Source organism: Acipenser ruthenus, chromosome 11 (assembly GCF_902713425.1).
Source record: "Acipenser ruthenus chromosome 11, fAciRut3.2 maternal haplotype, whole genome shotgun sequence".
NCBI lineage: Eukaryota > Metazoa > Chordata > Actinopteri > Acipenseriformes > Acipenseridae > Acipenser > Acipenser ruthenus.
In genome coordinates this window covers 43,133,368-43,151,194 of record NC_081199.1, presented here as the reverse complement: position 1 = coordinate 43,151,194, position 17,827 = coordinate 43,133,368, and the positions used below count along the sequence as shown (strand labels likewise).

Here is a 17,827-nt window from a genome sequence, read left to right as displayed (position 1 = left end):
TATATATATATATATATATATATATATGTGGGACATATTGCATGAATATGATATTAATACCTGAACGTGTATTAATGATACAACTGGACTAATTAATGAAACTGCTGTGTCTTAAGTAAGGGGACCCTTGGTTCCTGGCAGGAATACTGAACTGAAGATGACCAGGGCTAGGAGGGGGGCATCTGGACTGGGTGAGGCTGAAAGGACAGTAAAGAGACTGCAAACCTGCAAACACAAGCGCTTTGGTGCAAGGAAGACATAAAATATAGATGTCAACAAGTCCCAACTGCAAAAACTAGCTGCTGGACGAAAGAAGCAGACAAAAGACAAATCTCAAAGATTCGTGAGTTAAAAAGGCAAGATACACAAATGATCTCATGAAAGTGAACTCAGCAGAGTAAAAAGACTATAAATATCCAAGCAAAACTAAACATGTTGCGCTCCACATTGAATGCTAAACAAGGTGCTGTCACTCTGCTAAGCAAAGCTGCAACTCCGGGACTCTGCCTAAAAACTGACCCGAGACGGGACTCTGCCTGAAACAAACCCGAGACCAGGAAGCAAGCTGCAAGCGAATCAACGACCACAAGCAACGAGACTGAGGCCCGGCTGGAGGACTGACGTAAAACTTACACAGACTTATCAGACAAACCAGTCTAGGCCTGCTGTACACCTAAAAGTACAGTATCCAAAAGAAACTGCCCTGCTACCTGCGTAGCTAAAAGATTCAGCGAAGAGGACAGAGGGGACCGGTGCTGTTGTGGATCCTATACCAAGCTGTTTGTTGATTCTATCGAGAATTGAGAGCTTTGTTGCAGCTGTTTGTTGATTCTATCGAGAATTGAGAGCTTTGTTGCAGAGTTTGATCCAACATGGGATTGAAGACTTTGTTGCTGTGAGGAGAGCCTTTTGTACTGGACACTTCAACAGATTGAGTTTCCAAACCAGCGAACCAAAAGTCTAAGCTTCAAGGAACCGCTGAGTATAATTCCAGTTGCAAGTGGAACTAAATTAATTAATTGTAACACATTCACATATAATTGAACTGTTAATTACTTAGTTTGCACACTTTGCATGTGAAATAACTTCGTGAAACTTGATGAAGTAACTATAAGTAATCTACCCTATACTGTTGTATGAAGAATTTCTTTAAAAGTAAACGTGTCATATCTTTAATCTATATATCATTAATAAGCTTAATGTGATATATTCTAAGATTGTCTGCGTCATTTCAGTTTGTATGTGGCCGTGTGTGTGAGGAAGTTACTAGCTACGTCACAGCTTGCCTGAGCTGCTGATTTACTGCTTTGTGTGTGAGGAGACAGGTGTCATATTTCAATTGCCTGCTAGCCAGGATGAGTGCAGTGAGGGTTTTGAATTGTGTTTTGTGCTTAGAGACTAAGATATTTACTTTCTGACTTTTATGATTTCTGTTTAATATTTGTGTACTTAATAAAATACTGCTATTGATTAAACATTCCTTGTGTCTGCGCGTAAATGTGTGTTCATAGTAAATTCTCGATCTTTAACACGTCAATTAAGTATTATTAATAAGAGAACTAATCAACACAGATAAACAAATAATCAATTATTTAATTGTTCACGTTATATATATAGATATACACTGACAGGAGTAATGCATTGTTTAAGTATGAATAGAAGCAACGTTTCATAGTGATCAATGCAAAAGCTACCCTTAGAAATACTTGCTGACTGACATCCCATATACTGGGAGACCTGCGAGTCCTATCCCATACCTCCTTGTGCACTGCAGCCCAGCAGGTGGTGAATTGAACATCTGCATTGTGATCTTGTTACCTGACACTGTGGAGCTTCGTCTCTGGCTGTCTGTGGAATGCTGTTTGTTCTGCGTTGACGTCTTTACAGACTGGGCCCTGCTTGTGTGCTTTGCACTAGAACAGGACTCTCTCGCCCCCTGGTGGCACCCTGGATCAACTTTGCTTTTCTCTGGAGCTGCAGCAGGTCTGGCCTCATCTGATAAACCAAAGATACAAGTAAAACCCTGATTGCTGTATTGACCAGTATTCCCTGTTAGGTTTCCCAGGGCCCCAGATTCTTTCTTTTAATTGTATTTATCAAAGTCATTGTATTTATCTTGCTCTTAATTGTATTATTACTTCTACAGTGATCCTTGAAATGTATTATTGTTTACGACTGTAAGTCGCCCTGGATAAGGGCGTCTGCTAAGAAATAGTGGAGTAGTGGAGCAGCAGTGTGGAGTAGTGGTTAGGGCTCTGGACTCTTGACCGGAGGGTTGTGGGTTCAATCCCCAGTGGAGGACACTGCTGTTGTACCCTTGAGCAAGGTACTTTACCTAGATTGCTCCAGTAAAAACCCAACTGTATAAATGGGTAATTGTATGTAAAAATAATGTGATATCTGTATAATGTGAAATAATGTATAATGTGATATCTTGTAACAATTGTAAGTCGCCCTGGATAAGGGCGTCTGCTAAGAAATAAATAATAATAATAATAAATAAATAATAATAATAATAATTGGTCCAGAGATATTGAAATGACACGAGAAATGGAGACGCATGACGTGAAACCATGACATCTGAATCATGAACTCGCTCGGCTAGGGCTGGGGATCTGGGAGGTTTCTGCAATTAAAAGAACTCAGTTTTGGGAATGGAAAATGCTTTTATTCGTGTTTTTGTTAGCACAGTATTTAGCATTTTGCAGCCCCAAGACTATCGATACTACCGGGTTAAAATTAGAACAAAAAGGTAAACTGTGGTGGATTTCCTTATTTTATTTTGATGCAGAGTATCAAATTCCTTCAGAGATATGTGAGATCCAACTGGTGCGTGAGACAAGAAACCCAACATCATGTGGTGAGATTCATTGCCAAATGCATTGCCAATGACATGCGAGTCTTGTGCTTCTCTCTGAATGAACCAAACAAGCAAGAACAGGCAGCCGCTTCTTATATTTGAAAGCAACTTCAAATATCCAAAAATGTTCTCAGACACTCCTAACACCGCCTGATATTTACATACAGATTCTAAAGAAGCAGCAGTTTCAGACAGGGGCCCTCCATTTACAAGTTTCCTGCATGATAATCATAAGAGGAAATGCACACACGTGCAATGCACTGTGACGTCAGTGCTGTGAGGCACATCCCTCACGTGAGTTACCCCTTCATGCAGACCATGTGAGAAGAATCATGCGGAGGAGCCCCTTCTTGCAGTGCTGCACATGAGATGTTTTCACTGATATCTGGTACTCTTGTACTGTACAACAAAGGACCTCTCAGACAGGATGAGCAGAACTGCTGTATAAAATACTCTGGAGACCACAAAGGTCTCTTTTTCACATGAGAAGTGGAAACTGCAGTAAAGAAAGTGCCTTTCAGCTCAGCCTCAGAAAGCTGAAAAGGAACTTTATATATATATATATATTATATATATATAATGATGGATTTAATCTGTTAGATGGTATATTCATACCAGCTACAGATGGCATTTATTTATCAGGAACCATTTGGTGGACTACAAGTAGCTATGTAGAGCTTTTTGGTCATCTGTAAGGACAGACAATATTATATAATGAAGAATCAGGATTCAGCGATACAGAATTCCTTCTGGATGATCGCTGCCTTCGGGCCCTATTCACAAAACTTAGAAGATTGTTTTAAAGAAGATTTTTTTTAAGGGTTGTGTCTTATAAACACCCGTTTTGATTTAGTTCAGAGAAAACATTTTAAACTTTTACAGTTTATTAGTTCATTTTTCAAATCACTGTTTACCCGACTCAAAAAAATACAAATAAAAAAGCACCCTAACCCTGACTCTGACCCTGACCGTGACCCTGACCCTGTGCGAATGCAGCCCTGTATCTGTACGTACCTCTGCTGAAGCGGAAGAGGCTGACGAAGGAGCTGTAGGCGGATTTGAGGGGGGGCTCCTCCTGCTCGGGGGTGAGGGGTTTGAAGTGGGTGAGTTGGGGGGGGCTGCTGGGGGACTGCAGGGGCTCCCCGCTCAGGTCCAACGTGGAAGAGGAGGAGGAAGAGGAGGAGGGCTTTTCACCTGTAGCCATGTCATTGGTCCTGGAATTGACACACGGGGGAGGAAGATTAGGATGCTATTTCATGAAGGGAATGCAGGGACCAGGATTCACTGTAAAAAGAGCGGAGGTTTGAGGCACTGCACGTGTTCTCAAGAGCTGTTGTGCGTCCCTACTGTGTAAGATACAAGACTCACCGGCCACACAGACTATCCTCTGAAAAAATCAAGTTCATACGTTTACTGAGTCAGTCAACTGTACGAATGTACATTAAGCTTTTACTTTACCTGTAAGGGAAACCTGATAATTCTCATTAAAACAAAATGCACAAATATATTCACCAACAGGAAAAGATCCCATAAAAGATACTGCGCTGGCTTTTGTTTTATTGTTATTCTGCACAGTTACCAAAATAAATATTAGTTACAGAATATAAAAAGGCAATGACCCTTGATGTTTACAGTCATGTTCACATACTTCAGACACGAAAACTATTTATTTAAATTAAAAAGAAATTGTTTACTTGTGGCAAACCTGAAAGCCCTCACAGTCCCCCACTGTAACATTTTCTTAATGTATGTTAGTTACACATTACGTGGGGAATTGAGAGCTACAGTACAGTACTTACCTTGGCTCAGGTCAGAACACTTTACAGTTGTTTACAGCATGCTCAATTCCTGGATCCACATCTACAGTTCCTTTCTCACATACTGACACTGCACGGCAGTTATTTATAACTGCAAATCTTTTGAACAGTAGTTCACTGTAGGAGCTCTACTAAACAGAAAGGCTACACATACCTATTGAAGAGAAACTCAGACCATGCGGGAGAATGAGAAGAAAGAGAGAGAGAAAGAGAGAGAGGAGGAGGAGTAGCAGAGGGTAGCGCATGACACCAATTAAAGTGACTCCGTAACATTTTCCTGAAGGGAGGCTGAACGTCCGGAATAGAATCTACTTTATTTGTGATCAGACAGAGGCAGCTGCCAACAGGTACTGTCATTAAGGTGTGACTCACCCTGAGGAGTAAATCAAACAACCTCATACCGACATCCAGTATGTGCCCATATTTGAAAACCAGCTAAATAATCCACGATCATTTGACATCTTACTAACCAGCCCAACTATTAAAACAAAAAAAAAAACATTCCAACACAACTGCTAATTTTTACACGATAAAAATAAGAGCACAGTATGTTGTTACATGATAATATGAGCACAGTATGTTTTGTATGGGTTTCTTTTCAAGTCATTGCTCTTTCAGTGCATGCAAAGTTATATTTTTAAGCTATCGTTGTATATCGTATCGCACTTCGAAACAATACGCAGTGTAAGGCAAAGCGATACAAACACAAGAGTCGCGCGAAGCAGCCGCATCATTCAAACCACAGATTTGACCCAGATTAAAAACGACCCGCTAACAGCAACGTGCGGGTCCAATCGCTAAAGAGAAGCATTTCCTAGCACTGCCTGAATGTATGGGTTTTATATTTTACTGACTTGTAATTTACGAGATCGTCACAGTGATGCAAATTTACCAAAAACACTGAATCAAAAGAATACTTTTGAGAGAAAAAAAAAACAACAGCGAACTCAAATTGCATTAAAGGCGGTTTACCTGTTCAGAGCGGCGTCCTCGCTAGCATGCTAGTCTTTTGTTTTGTGTTTAAAACCAGGTGATTTGTGTTTTTGTAACATAAAACCTGCTTCCAGTTTCCGTACACCGGCCACCACTGCCTTCTCCTGCAGACCAGACTCGACCAAACTGTCAACAGCACAATCGAACTACAGCTGTACAGTTACCAGACAGCCAGAACATAGCCTTTGTTCAGCGTGTTAACTGAGGGTTTTTAAAAGGTTTTGTTCAGTTTAAAAGCTTGATAGATCCTATTGGGTGATGACTGATGACCATATGGCTCCAAGCTCCCTGCGACAGTATGGGACAGGTGTTTGTTTGTTTGTTACAGTGTATTCTGCTAGTTGTAGTCTCTTTAAGAAATGGACCCGAATGCATTGACATAACCTAAATAGCAAGGCATGCATATTAGTGGCAGGGTTGACTTGAGAACCATCAGTCAGTCTTATTTTCATTGCTATCGCAGTTTTGTTTCGATGGAATATTGTAATGTTCTGTAAAGTCACCCTATAACAGCATTACTCAATATTGGGGACAAAGTACACGCTAGCCACGGTATTCCTACTGTTTCACCTTCCTCCAAATACTTTATATTGTGAAATCTGCAAATATAAACATGCACAGAAACTCTTGCAAATCAGCTTGTGAAATACTGTATGCAATGCATTCTGCAGGCCTATGCATTGTATCATATCATTACTCTGGCCCAATCACCTGCCTTCTGCTGACCACCCCAGTGGCCAATACCAGCTTCTTTCCTTCGATCAGCTGGCACAGAAACACCACGCCTCCTGAGCCCATACATTTCCTAACAGCGGTTTTTTTTTTTTTTATGAAACAACATACATAATAATTTAACGTACAGACATGTGTTCTTTCACTGTTGTGGTGAGAGGCAGCTACTCGTTCTACAGTACAGTACAATATCCCCTTCAGTCACAATTTTTGTATTTAATTTTTTAGAAATTTTAAAACAGTTTGTGTGAACTATTGAATTCGAGAAATTGCCCTGCATAACTTTGAATATATATATTTATTGGAAGAAAGTGCTCTTTGAGTAATGTGATGGGAGTCAGCCCTAATAACAATGTATATAGACTTTATTAATGATATTTACATTCACTGAAGTACCATGTACCGGTGTCTGTCTTTGTGATTTGCCATTCCCTCTCATTTTCTGTTTGGGGTACTGTGAGGATGGGAAGCTCCGAACTTCATTTAAAGCGTCTCTCCAAACTGAAAATTGCACAGGACTAAACGGTCACAACAAAGTCTTCCTTTTATCAAGGACAAACACATTCAACAAAGTCCTTTATGTCCACAATAAACTGCAATGTACTAAAGAAACTAATACAAAGGACACCTGGGAAATGTAATTAGCAGTAGGTGACATCAATTTAAATGGAATAATGCGCGCGTTTGAGGAGCCCCGGTGAACATTTCTTACAGAGCTGCGGTTTGGGATCCGCTGCCTCGCCTGTCACTCATGGGCGGGCAGATGAGACAGACTCAGTCATTGTTCACGGTTCGGATCGCCATGGAAATCATTTTTTTTAAAAGCTTCTCTTTGGGAATATGATTTTGTCGAGCCGTCTACGGTTCGGAGGTAAGTGTATCTTGAATCTGGTTATAAGCAGGGGCACACATACAATAAGTAAACGTGTACCGGTAGGCTATGTTACACCTTAGTAAATGTTTTAACAAGTACCGTAATCTAATTGCATATCAATGTCCTTGAATTCAGTGCGTGATCATCATGGGATCACATTTTAAATACGACATAACGTTACTAAAAGAAAGTGTTCCTTTAAAAAGCGTAAACAGGAAGCCTCTCTCTTTATTTTCTGTAATATTTGACATAGTCTCCTCCCTGGCTCAGCTCATACGAGTCTCCTCGTACCCTCCTCCTGGAAGAATAAAAACAACGACCCCATCATCTCTGTGGCTAACACGTCTGAGGTGGGGTGTACCCAGAGGATCCTTGCACTCCCTGACTGGTTAAACGCACTCGGTGGGGTGGGCGGTGCAGACATCACTCAAGGAGCACTCGGAGGAACACTAGTTGTTTGAGGGTTCAGTGGCAATCGGATTTCTACAAACTTTCGTGTTCAATATTTACGTTATTCTACAAAATACAGCTTTGCAAAGGTAGGGCGATCATATGTTATCAACGTATATTATTTTATACTGCTTATGGCACGATTTTTTATCAAACAATCAATTGAAAAATAATTTCCAAGTTCCAGACACAATTGCAATTTGAATACAGTACCAATACGGGATCGTATGGGCATCTGGCTCTTTGAGCTAATATATATATATATATATATATATATATATATATATATATATATATATATATATATATATATATACATTTTTTGAATATGTGTTTACATACAAACAAGTTGTTTTTCGAGCGATTATGCCAACAATAATAATTCTAACGGCTTTGACAGTAACAATGTTTCCAACTCAAGTATTTATTTATTTATTTATTTTTTTTGTCACGTACTGTATGTACTGTATGGTTTCACAACTACTGGTTTAACCCGTTCTGAAAATCTGCGCCTCTCCCTCAAAATGGGTTACTGGTACCACGGATTAACAGACTAATCTGAAAAATAGCGCCTCCCCTCTGAATGGGCTACCACAATTGAACAATAGGTAGGGAGGTCATTGGAGAGTCGTAATGACAGTTCAAAATAGGCTAACCTGTGTTTTAAATAAAATGTACAGCTTTTAACCCTCTAAAGCCCGGATAGCTCATCTGGAGAGGCAGAAAGGATCCGTGTTGACTATGTGTCTTGATTTTATATTATATTATATTATATTATATTTGAAGTTTTAACATCTACTCTCATGTAATGGAAATCATTATATTATTACACGACAGATAAAACCAAGTATACATAATGAAAAGGACTTAATGAACCAAGTTTATTATACGACCAATACAAGCAATTGTACATAATGAAACGTATACATGAATTAATTTACTCCTTAAACTCAAAATTATGCTAACACTAAAATGGTAGCTCAAATTTTGGTGGGCGTGACACATGGGTAGTTTGTGCAAGTAGCACAGATTTTCAAGTAGCACAGATTTTCAAATAGCACAGATTTTCAAGTAGCACAGATTTTCAGGTAGCACAGATTTTCAGGTAGCACAGATTTTCAAGTAGCACAGATTTTCAAGTAGCACAGATTTTCAAGTAGCACAGATTTTCAGGTAGCACAGATTTTCAAGTAGCACAGATTTTCAAGTAGCACAGATTTTCAGGTAGCACAGATTTTCAAGTAGCACAGATTTTCAAGTAGCACAGATTTTCAGGTAGCACAGATTTTCAGGTAGCACAGATTTTCAAGTAGCACAGATTTTCAAGTAGCACAGATTTTCAGGTAGCACAGATTTTCAAGTAGCACAGATTTTCAGAACACCGGCAGTGCTGAGTACATTGCATTGATCTGCGGATCAGTTAAGACTGCAACCTGAAATAATTTCATGTTCGGGGTGGGGCTGTCTTGTGAATGACTCCATCGCGATGCAGAAAATTCACTTAACCCGAACCTGATCTGAAGAATAAAGGTGGGGCTAAAAATGAACCCCAACCCGATGGGGTCGACCTGATCTAGATCGGGGCGTAGTTTGGGTTGGGGTCCTTCTCCTAACAGAGCCGCAGATCAATGTAATGTACTCAGCAATGCCTGCACACATGCACAAGCCTCTCAGCACTGGGATCTCAGTGCCAAGCCATTCAGCACCTCCGGTATTCAGTGGCTCAGCACTCTCAGCACCTCCGGTATTCAGTGGCTCAGCACTCTCAGCACCTCCGCTATTCAGTGGCTCAGCGCTCTCAGCACCTCCGGTATTCAGTGCTCAGCGCTCTCAGCACCTCCGGTATTCAGTGGCTCAGCACTCTCAGCACCTCCGGTATTCAGTGGCTCAGCACTCTCAGCACCTCCGGTATTCAGTGGCTCAGCACTCTCAGCACCTCCGGTATTCAGTGCTCAGCACTCTCAGCACCTCCGGTATTCAGTGGCTCAGCACTCTCAGCACCTCCGGTATTCAGTGCTCAGCACTCTCAGCACCTCCGGTATTCAGTGCTCAGCACTCTCAGCACCTCCGGTATTCAGTGGCTCAGCACTCTCAGCACCTCCGGTATTCAGTGCTCAGCACTCTCAGCACCTCCGGTATTCAGTGGCTCAGCACTCTCAGCACCTCCGGTATTCAGTGCTCAGCACTCTCAGCGCCTCCGGTATTCAGTGGCTCAGCACTCTCAGCGCCTCCGGTATTCAGTGGCTCAGCACTCTCAGCGCCTCCGGTATTCAGTGGCTCAGCACTCTCAGCACCTCCGGTATTCAGTGCTCAGCACTCTCAGCACCCCCGGTATTCAGTGCTCAGCACTCTCAGCACCTCCGGTATTCAGTGGCTCAGGACTCTCAGCACCTCCGGTATTCAGTGGCTCAGCAGCTCCGGTATTCAGTGGCTCAGCACCTCCGGTATTCAGTGGCTCAATGCTCTCAGCACCTCCGGTATTCAGTGGCTCAGTGCTCTCAGCACCTCCGGTATTCAGTGGCTCAGTGCTCTCAGCACCTCCGGTATTCAGTGGCTCAATGCTCTCAGCACCTCCGGTATTCAGTGGCTCAGTGCTCTCAGCACCTCCGGTATTCAGTGGCTCAGTGCTCTCAGCACCTCCGGTATTCAGTGGCTCAGCACCTGTGGTATTCAGTGCTCAGCACTTTCAGCATCTCCGGTATTCAGTGGCTCAGCACTCTAAATGTTCAAACTCCTTCTCTATCTAGTTTCAAAGACAGCTTGTAGGATTTTTATTTTACTGACAAATGTAAGGCCAATAAAATATTAATATTTATCTTTCTTTAGCCCTGGCTGCAGTTTTTTAGAGTTTTTTCTTAGTTGCAGTAAAAACAAAATAACTAAAAGTTTGATGGTGGAGGCTGACGTAATGTACAGTATGTACGACACAAACACATCTCTAAGGCTCTAATCTTATAAGGCTCAATTTAGAAGAGGTACTAGTGCTTAGACCGACTCCTTCCTGTGGGTCAGTCTCTTAAGCAATTCAAAATGCTGAGTCATAGCCCTTGCAAAACCCAGCGTTATAGAGAACATAGGAAACACATATTCGATTTTCTGCCAAAAGAATAATGCAGTTTATTTATCTCACTGCAGTTATGTTTCACACTAAAATCTAATTTCTTGGACTAGGTCCACAACATTCCATGCTGTGCTTTATTTTAAAAGCAGGTCTTGGCATTCCAAGTCGTTTTTAGAGATAGGAACACAGGCTTGTCATCATTCAAAGTTCATTATGGTTTTATTTTTATTTATTTTTTTTCAGGTTCGAAAATGTCACAAAAAATCAAGGCTGGTTCAGTGGTTGAAATGCAGGGAGATGAGATGACAAGAGTTATCTGGGACTTGATTAAGGACAAACTCATCCTGCCCTATGTGGAGATGGACCTACACAGGTAACAGTGACTGTCACTGACATGGAGCCTGCAATGCCATTGCTGCTTGTCATTAACTCAAGTACTGCCTTTCCAGTGGGGTGCTTGGTATCACATGACAGCCCATGGAAATACTGTAAAATATATAGAGATTGCTTTTTCTTGTCAGAAATCACCTGTGTGCCCCAACCAGCCAGCCTTCTCTTCTTAATACAATACATGTGTGTCGATCACAGACATTACAATACATGTGTGTCGATCACAGACATTACAATACATGTGTGTAGATCACAGATGTTACAATGACATTGGGTGATCAGAAGTAGCCTTACTGACACCGTTTATTGATTCCTGATTATAGCTGTGAGGCTGGTTTTAGACCCTGGTTGGCACTATGTGGAGTCCTGCTGGCATGTTAAACCAACGCTCCCTGCTAACCCCAGCCCTAAAACACCAAACAAATCATATCCATGTGCATGACTGGACAGCATGGTAAAGCTTGTGCAGTCTGATATATAAGCCTTGAAAGCCATTGTTCAAGTCATGCTTGTGAAGAGAAGGGGAACTGGGTGAAGGGTGAGGGGTGGGGCTTATCTGAACAGTGGAGCAGTGTGACTGGGTAGGGATTGGACTGCAGTGATAAGGTCTTTGAAAGCGCTTGCACATACACATTTCAACATTCCTTAACAAAATTTATTGATGATCTCTGACTCATGGGATCCTTAAGTCTTACACTGTACACATTTATAGCTACCTCTCCTGATTTAAATGCTTTGCATTTATAGATGATTTGTGCATGCTTCATAATAAACAATTAAGTTACAAATCCCAGTGTCTCTGTCAGCACTATTATATAGTTACACCTTGCAGGGGGTGAAATCCACAGAGATATATTGGAGGCGGTGTTGCATATGTATGTCACACTTTACAATTTGCATAGATCTGGAAAAACGCTTGGTATTAACTTTATTTAGCATGCGTTATTGATTTTCATGTCTGTCTGTCTGTACATCCATCCGTCTTTATATTTATACATACTTTTGTTTTTTGCTAAGATCTGGAAAATCGCTTATCAGATTGTGGTTAAAGTTTAATTGCCATCTATTATTCAATGCTATTCTGTACCTATGTCATATATGTCACGGTCATCAACTTTTCCATCATACTGGATGCTGATGCTTTTCGCTCCTACTGTTTTACAGCTATGACCTGGGAATGGAGAACAGAGATGCCACTGATGACCGGGTCACAGTGGAAGCAGCCGAAGCCGTCAGGAAGTACAACGTGGGGATCAAGTGCGCCACCATCACCCCAGACGAGAAGAGGGTGGAGGAGTTCAAGCTGAAGAAGATGTGGAAGTCGCCCAACGGGACGATTCGTAACATCCTGGGGGGCACCGTGTTCAGGGAGGCGATCATCTGCAAGAACATCCCACGACTGGTACCCGGCTGGCTCAAACCCATCATTATCGGCCGTCATGCTTTTGGGGACCAGGTGGGTGGGGATTCTTGTTTAAAAACTGCAGTGAAATGCTAGGGGCATCAATTGTGCTGAATCTTATGCAAAGAAGCATTCGCCTTCCCGGATGGTACGCCCAGTATCCTTTCATCTGGAAGGTGATTTGCTGGCTAGCACCTTGATATGCGAATCCCAGCAGTTATTATTGCTATAGATGGTGCAATTAATGCATCATCATGGCAGTCATAGGGCAGCAAGATGCATGCTGCCCTTTCCTTCTTGCTGATTGCTGCAGGATTCCCAGCAGCTGGATCAGAAAGGCCTTCATATAATTGGTGTCCCTTCATACAATAACTGTATGCCAATTAGTCTTTCTTTGTGACACTGTTACACATGGCTTCTAGTTGAAAAGGGTTATGGTTGTTACTGCAGTCTTTACAGTTTCTGAGTAAAGGGCTATAGTTACTTATTAATTGTGATGTACTTTAGACTGTGGACAGAACATGATTAGCGCCTCTGGATTTTCATGAGTAACCAAAAAATAAGTGTCTGTACCATGTCAAAGGTCCAAAGCGCAGAATACACGAGGAAGCATTTCCAAGCAACACAGGATCACTCCCGTTATCAGCATTAGATCAGGTGGTCTGTATGTGTGCATAACATAAGGAATAATGTACACCCAGGTGTGCATAATAAGGCTGTAATACTATTAAGGTTTTCTGGTGACAAGCAAGAGAGCGCTAGCACTGGATTCATGAATAAATCCTAACAAACCACTTTACTCTGCTATTACGAATTGAATATGAACTCATTTTGTTACACAGTTGAAATGCTATTGCAGGGTTCATGTGATGTCTCGCCGTACAGATAAACAGAGTTGAAGAAGGTGGTTCCCTGGGACCAGACCAGATAAGATAGTGAGCGTGCTTGCTTTGTTCTCCTCAGTACAGAGCTACAGACTTCGTGGTCCCCGGCCCAGGAAGAGTTGAAATGATGTACACCCCAAAGAGTGGCAGCCAGCCAGTCACATACCTTGTGCATGATTTTGAAGGTAAGGTCACTTTCCAGAGCAGAGAAAACTGAATTCTTCAGTAAAAAAAAATCAATGGAAGATGTGTCCTGCCTTTCATCATGGACCCTCAATGCATGTTCACGCAAGAGTACTTTCACATTTTTATATTCGGAGTATTGCCTTGCATTTTAATGTAGTTTTGAGAGTATGTTTTAGCTGAGATAGGTTTAGCTTTCTTTTTGTTTTCCACTTATACAGTATCAATGTCAGGGGCTACAATTGCAATGTAATGTTTCCCGGATCCATCCTTCTGCTTTTGTACCTATTGCAAGGAGTTTCTGTGATGGATTGCTCACAGTATAGACTGATTTTCTCTATGTTGCTGCTCTGCAGAATGCGGTGGTGTAGCTCTGGGCATGTTCAACGTGGACCCGTCCATCAGGGATTTTGCACACAGCTCGTTCCAGATGGCCCTGACCAAGAGCTGGCCCCTCTACCTGAGCACCAAGAACACCATCCTGAAGCAATACGACGGCCGCTTCAAGGACATCTTCCAGGAGATCTACGAAAAGTATGATACTGTGGTCAGGTTTATCAGAAAATACATTGGAAATGCAATCGCAGTCAAAAAGCAAACTAAAGTGAAGCTGCTTTAAATTATAAACATGATATTGCGTATGCAGTTCTGTCCCAGCCCAGGATTCATCATGTAGTTTTTGTGTAGTTCGCATTTTGCAGATACAAGTCTCTTTTTATCTGAGATTTAATGCCACTCCTGTTTCTGAGCCGCTGCACTGGTGTACTTTGGCTAATTCCTGTTAAGTTTCATCCATTGGTTCATTGCAGGGAATACAAGTCCCAGTTTGAAGCGAAGGGGATCTGGTACGAGCACAGGCTGATCGATGACATGGTGGCGCAGGCTATGAAGTCTGAAGGAGGCTTTATCTGGGCCTGCAAGAACTACGATGGAGATGTGCAGTCTGACTCTGTCGCTCAGGGTACTGAAGTGTCAAAGAGTCTTTAGAGATCATATAAATAATCTGAAATGTATTACCGGGAGGGATGGTCATTTGTACTTACAGTATTCCTACAGTACAGGGATGGACATAGGACTCCTATTGCATAGCAGTTTCACCCATGCCAGATTTCAATATTGTACAAGATTGATTAGCCACAGTGTATAGGTAACAAGATCAGGAGAGACGTATGGATCAAAATGCTCCGCAGTAGGAGGCTTATTTCCCTCCCTGCAGTAAACTAAATACAAAATCTAAATGTAAAATCCAAATGTATATTTTCTTAACATGAATATATTATTGGAGTGCAAGAAGATAAATAATCCGAGTCGTTTTGGAAACCTCCAGGCTATGGCTCTCTGGGAATGATGACCAGTGTGCTGATCTGCCCGGATGGAAAGACTGTGGAAGCAGAAGCAGCTCACGGCACTGTGACACGGCACTACCGCATGCACCAGCAAGGCAAAGAGACCTCCACCAACCCCATTGGTGAGTGTGGCCAGCTCGAAAGACTTAGCAGCCTGGTTAGTGGAACAATGCATGCTGTCTTCAGAATACTGAATGCAATAGGAAGCATTTACATGAAAAATACAAGCTTTATATATATATATATACAGTATATATGCTTTAGTGTCGGAGGTCCCGGGTTTGCTACCGCCCTCCACCTGTGTGTGGATTGCCTCGTCCTGTGTGTTGCGCCTGCCTGCGTTAACCGAGATCGCTACAATATAATACATGAAATGAATGGGCGTTTTTTCGTCCTGCAGCCTCGATCTTTGCCTGGACCCGAGGGCTGGCTCACAGAGCTAAGCTTGATAAGAATGCAGAGCTGCGCACCTTTGCCACTGCCCTGGAGGAGGTCTGCATAGAGACCATTGAATCCGGCTTCATGACTAAAGATCTGGCAGCGTGCATTAAGGGGCTGCCCAAGTAAGTGCGCCAGTGTTTATATTTTCTCTATTCCCTTTTCAATGAGCCATCCTTTAATATATACAGTGTATGGTGTGTATGTATATTAGGGGTGTGCTGTTCCTCATATGCTTTTTCAGCAGGTATTCAGTAAATTGATTCATGAATGTATTGATTCAAACACAAGAGAAGCTTACAGCCTCGGAAACACCAGTACTGCAGTAAACATCTCAGTGCCCTGGATGAGAGGGTAATAATACTCCAATCAGCTTTTAAAACACTTCAATTGCCATTGTTACTCAATTGTAAACTAAGTGAAGGGCGGATTTCCTTGTTTTGAAATCAAGTTTTAATCGATTTATTGAATACCTGCTGAAAAAGCAAGTAGGAGTAATGAATAACAGCACACCACTAATACACACACATACATACACACATTTATACCTACCTACCTACCTACCTACCTACATACTTGTCAGTTAACCCCCATCAGGTGTGACTGGTCCTTGATCTTCTTTCTGTGTCTTGAACTCCTCTTGAACCCTCTGATGCTGTTGTGTGATTCGGGTCATTAACAGATCGCATTCCTTCTCTCTGCAGTGTGCAGCATTCTGATTACTTGAACACCTTTGAGTTCCTGGACAAGCTAGCAGAGAACCTGAAGGTGAAACTGACCTCCCAGCCCAGACTGTGAGACCGCCCCGGAACATCCCCCTGGAACACTGGAGAATGTATAAATATACATCTACATACTGTTGTTTCTGTATGTTTCTTGTGATTTAAACAAAACCGTCCTTTTCTAGTATTTATGAAATGGACAGTTTTGAATAAGAACCATGCCACCATTAATTCTTGTTTGGTTATAGTAAGAAAATCATTAATAATTGTTTTTAAACACTAGTGTTACATTTCCTTTTACAATCATGCAAAATATTATGGCTCTATTAGGATGCTAAATCTAACAGTACTCTACACAGGGCAACTGTTAGCCATGTATGTTTTCATTCATCATTTCCGCCTCACTGTAAAAGTATATAAACTACAATATGAAGAGCAGCTGCCTATTGCCTTTTTGGAACACAATTCAAAGTTTTTCTACCTATGTTGCAAGTATCATAACTGGGACAGAAGGCCCACTTTTAAAATAGCTGTGCTAAACAGCTGTTTGGGACTGTCGTTTTTTGTATGGGTTAGAATTAATCTTGGAGTGGATGATTTTAAAAAAAACTACATTTCACTACATTGAAACATTGTAACATGTTTATATGCTGCTGTTTTTATACGATTTTGTGATTTTTCCCTTTGCCCCTCCCAAACAATGCTGATCATTTCTAACATCTGAAACGGTACTCTTTGACACACTGTGGAGACCCTGTAAAGCAGCTTCTCTGGTTAGTTGTGAATCGATGCTGTTTATGTTTGTTCATTGATCTTAAAGATTTCCTTTGATAATACGCTGGATTTCTGTATTACAACAGAATAGCCTGGTCTCCTTTCAATTAGAATAAAGGGTTGATTGTTTTCATTTTAAAAATGGATCTCAAGTATGTTCTTTCAAGTCGTTCTAGTTACGTGGATAGAGGAAATTAAACCCTAGTTGAAACTGTTAACTCGTAAACTCTCAAACTTGAAAATAAAACGACTGACCCATATTTATTTCTCCTATGGTCTGATTTTGAGTTCCTTTTTTTCCTATAATGATCGTTGCCACTTTACTGTGTAAGCTAAAAACTAAAATGTGTACATGTATAAGATGCACTTACTTATTGTATGGAACCGTTCTTTAATACTGTATCTAATAAACACATGCTGCCTACCAGTGGCTTAACTCTCTCCCAGCTTCGGTGTGTGATGCTCCCACCATCGCTCTCTAAATCAGCTCTCAAGACCCATCTGTTCTCTCTTGCTTTCCATGCTCTTTAAGCCTGATATCTGCTATTAGCTGCTGTGTTGTTGCTACTATTTCATGTATTATGCATTTTTAACTGTATTGTATCAGGCATTGTTTTTTGCTGTGTATTATGCACTTCTCTGTATTTAAAGTATTATGGATTTTCTTATTACTGCATTTTGTAAAGCGATTTCTGATGGTGGTCCACTATGAAAGGTGCTATATAAAATAAAGATTGATTGATCAATACTTGTTTTTGAGAATTTCCCTTTTTATAGAAAAAAGTGTGTGGCATGTGAATATCAAATATGACATTCCTGAATCGCTGTTATCAATTTTCGATTAATCGTGGGGAAAACATCATGCTTTATTAAATCAGTATTTTCCAATACCCGGATGATT

General features: G+C 41.3%; 2 protein-coding genes across 8 annotated transcripts in view; one reads left to right on the top strand and one right to left on the bottom strand.

Moving 5' to 3' along the window:
- LOC117426906 (1-phosphatidylinositol 3-phosphate 5-kinase-like) overlaps window positions 1–5,859 on the bottom strand; it is a 47,056-nt gene extending 41,197 nt beyond the window's left edge. For 5 of the 6 annotated variants that reach the window (XM_059034063.1, XM_059034066.1, XM_059034065.1 and 2 more), the window contains exons 1-3: window positions 5,650–5,859; window positions 3,875–4,074; window positions 1,819–1,995 (exon numbers count right to left, since the gene is read on the bottom strand). In XM_059034063.1, the coding sequence (XP_058890046.1) occupies window positions 1,819–1,995; window positions 3,875–4,064 (367 nt within the window). In that variant the 5' untranslated portion in view covers window positions 4,065–4,074; window positions 5,650–5,859. Of the gene's footprint in view, window positions 1–1,818; window positions 1,996–3,874; window positions 4,075–4,659; window positions 5,395–5,649 lie in introns of those variants that run through there. The other variant, XM_059034064.1, reaches the window with a different exon arrangement.
- Window positions 5,860–7,137: 1,278 nt separating this feature from the next.
- On the top strand, window positions 7,138–17,674 carry LOC117426211 (isocitrate dehydrogenase [NADP] cytoplasmic). 2 transcript variants are annotated; one of them, XM_034043591.3, is made up of 9 exons: window positions 7,138–7,273; window positions 11,031–11,160; window positions 12,342–12,633; window positions 13,543–13,648; window positions 14,003–14,180; window positions 14,456–14,607; window positions 14,974–15,114; window positions 15,393–15,555; window positions 16,135–17,674. In XM_034043591.3, exons 1-9 carry the CDS (start codon window positions 7,243–7,245, stop codon window positions 16,226–16,228), a joined length of 1,287 nt encoding a protein of 428 aa, XP_033899482.1. In that variant the 5' UTR covers window positions 7,138–7,242; the 3' UTR covers window positions 16,229–17,674. The 2 variants fall into 2 exon arrangements, with proteins under 2 accessions (XP_033899482.1, XP_058890045.1); XM_059034062.1 differs by lacking the exon at window positions 7,138–7,273 and adding an exon at window positions 7,605–7,815.
- The last annotated feature ends 153 nt before the right edge of the window (window positions 17,675–17,827 follow it).

Coding starts and splice junctions, on each gene's coding strand:
- LOC117426211 (XM_034043591.3), top strand. CDS start 7,243: ATGATTTTGTCGAGCCGTCTACGGTTCGGAG. Junction 7,274..11,030: donor GAGCCGTCTACGGTTCGGAG/GTAAGTGTATCT, acceptor ATTTTTTTTCAG/GTTCGAAAATGTCACAAAAA. Junction 12,634..13,542: donor GTCATGCTTTTGGGGACCAG/GTGGGTGGGGAT, acceptor TGTTCTCCTCAG/TACAGAGCTACAGACTTCGT.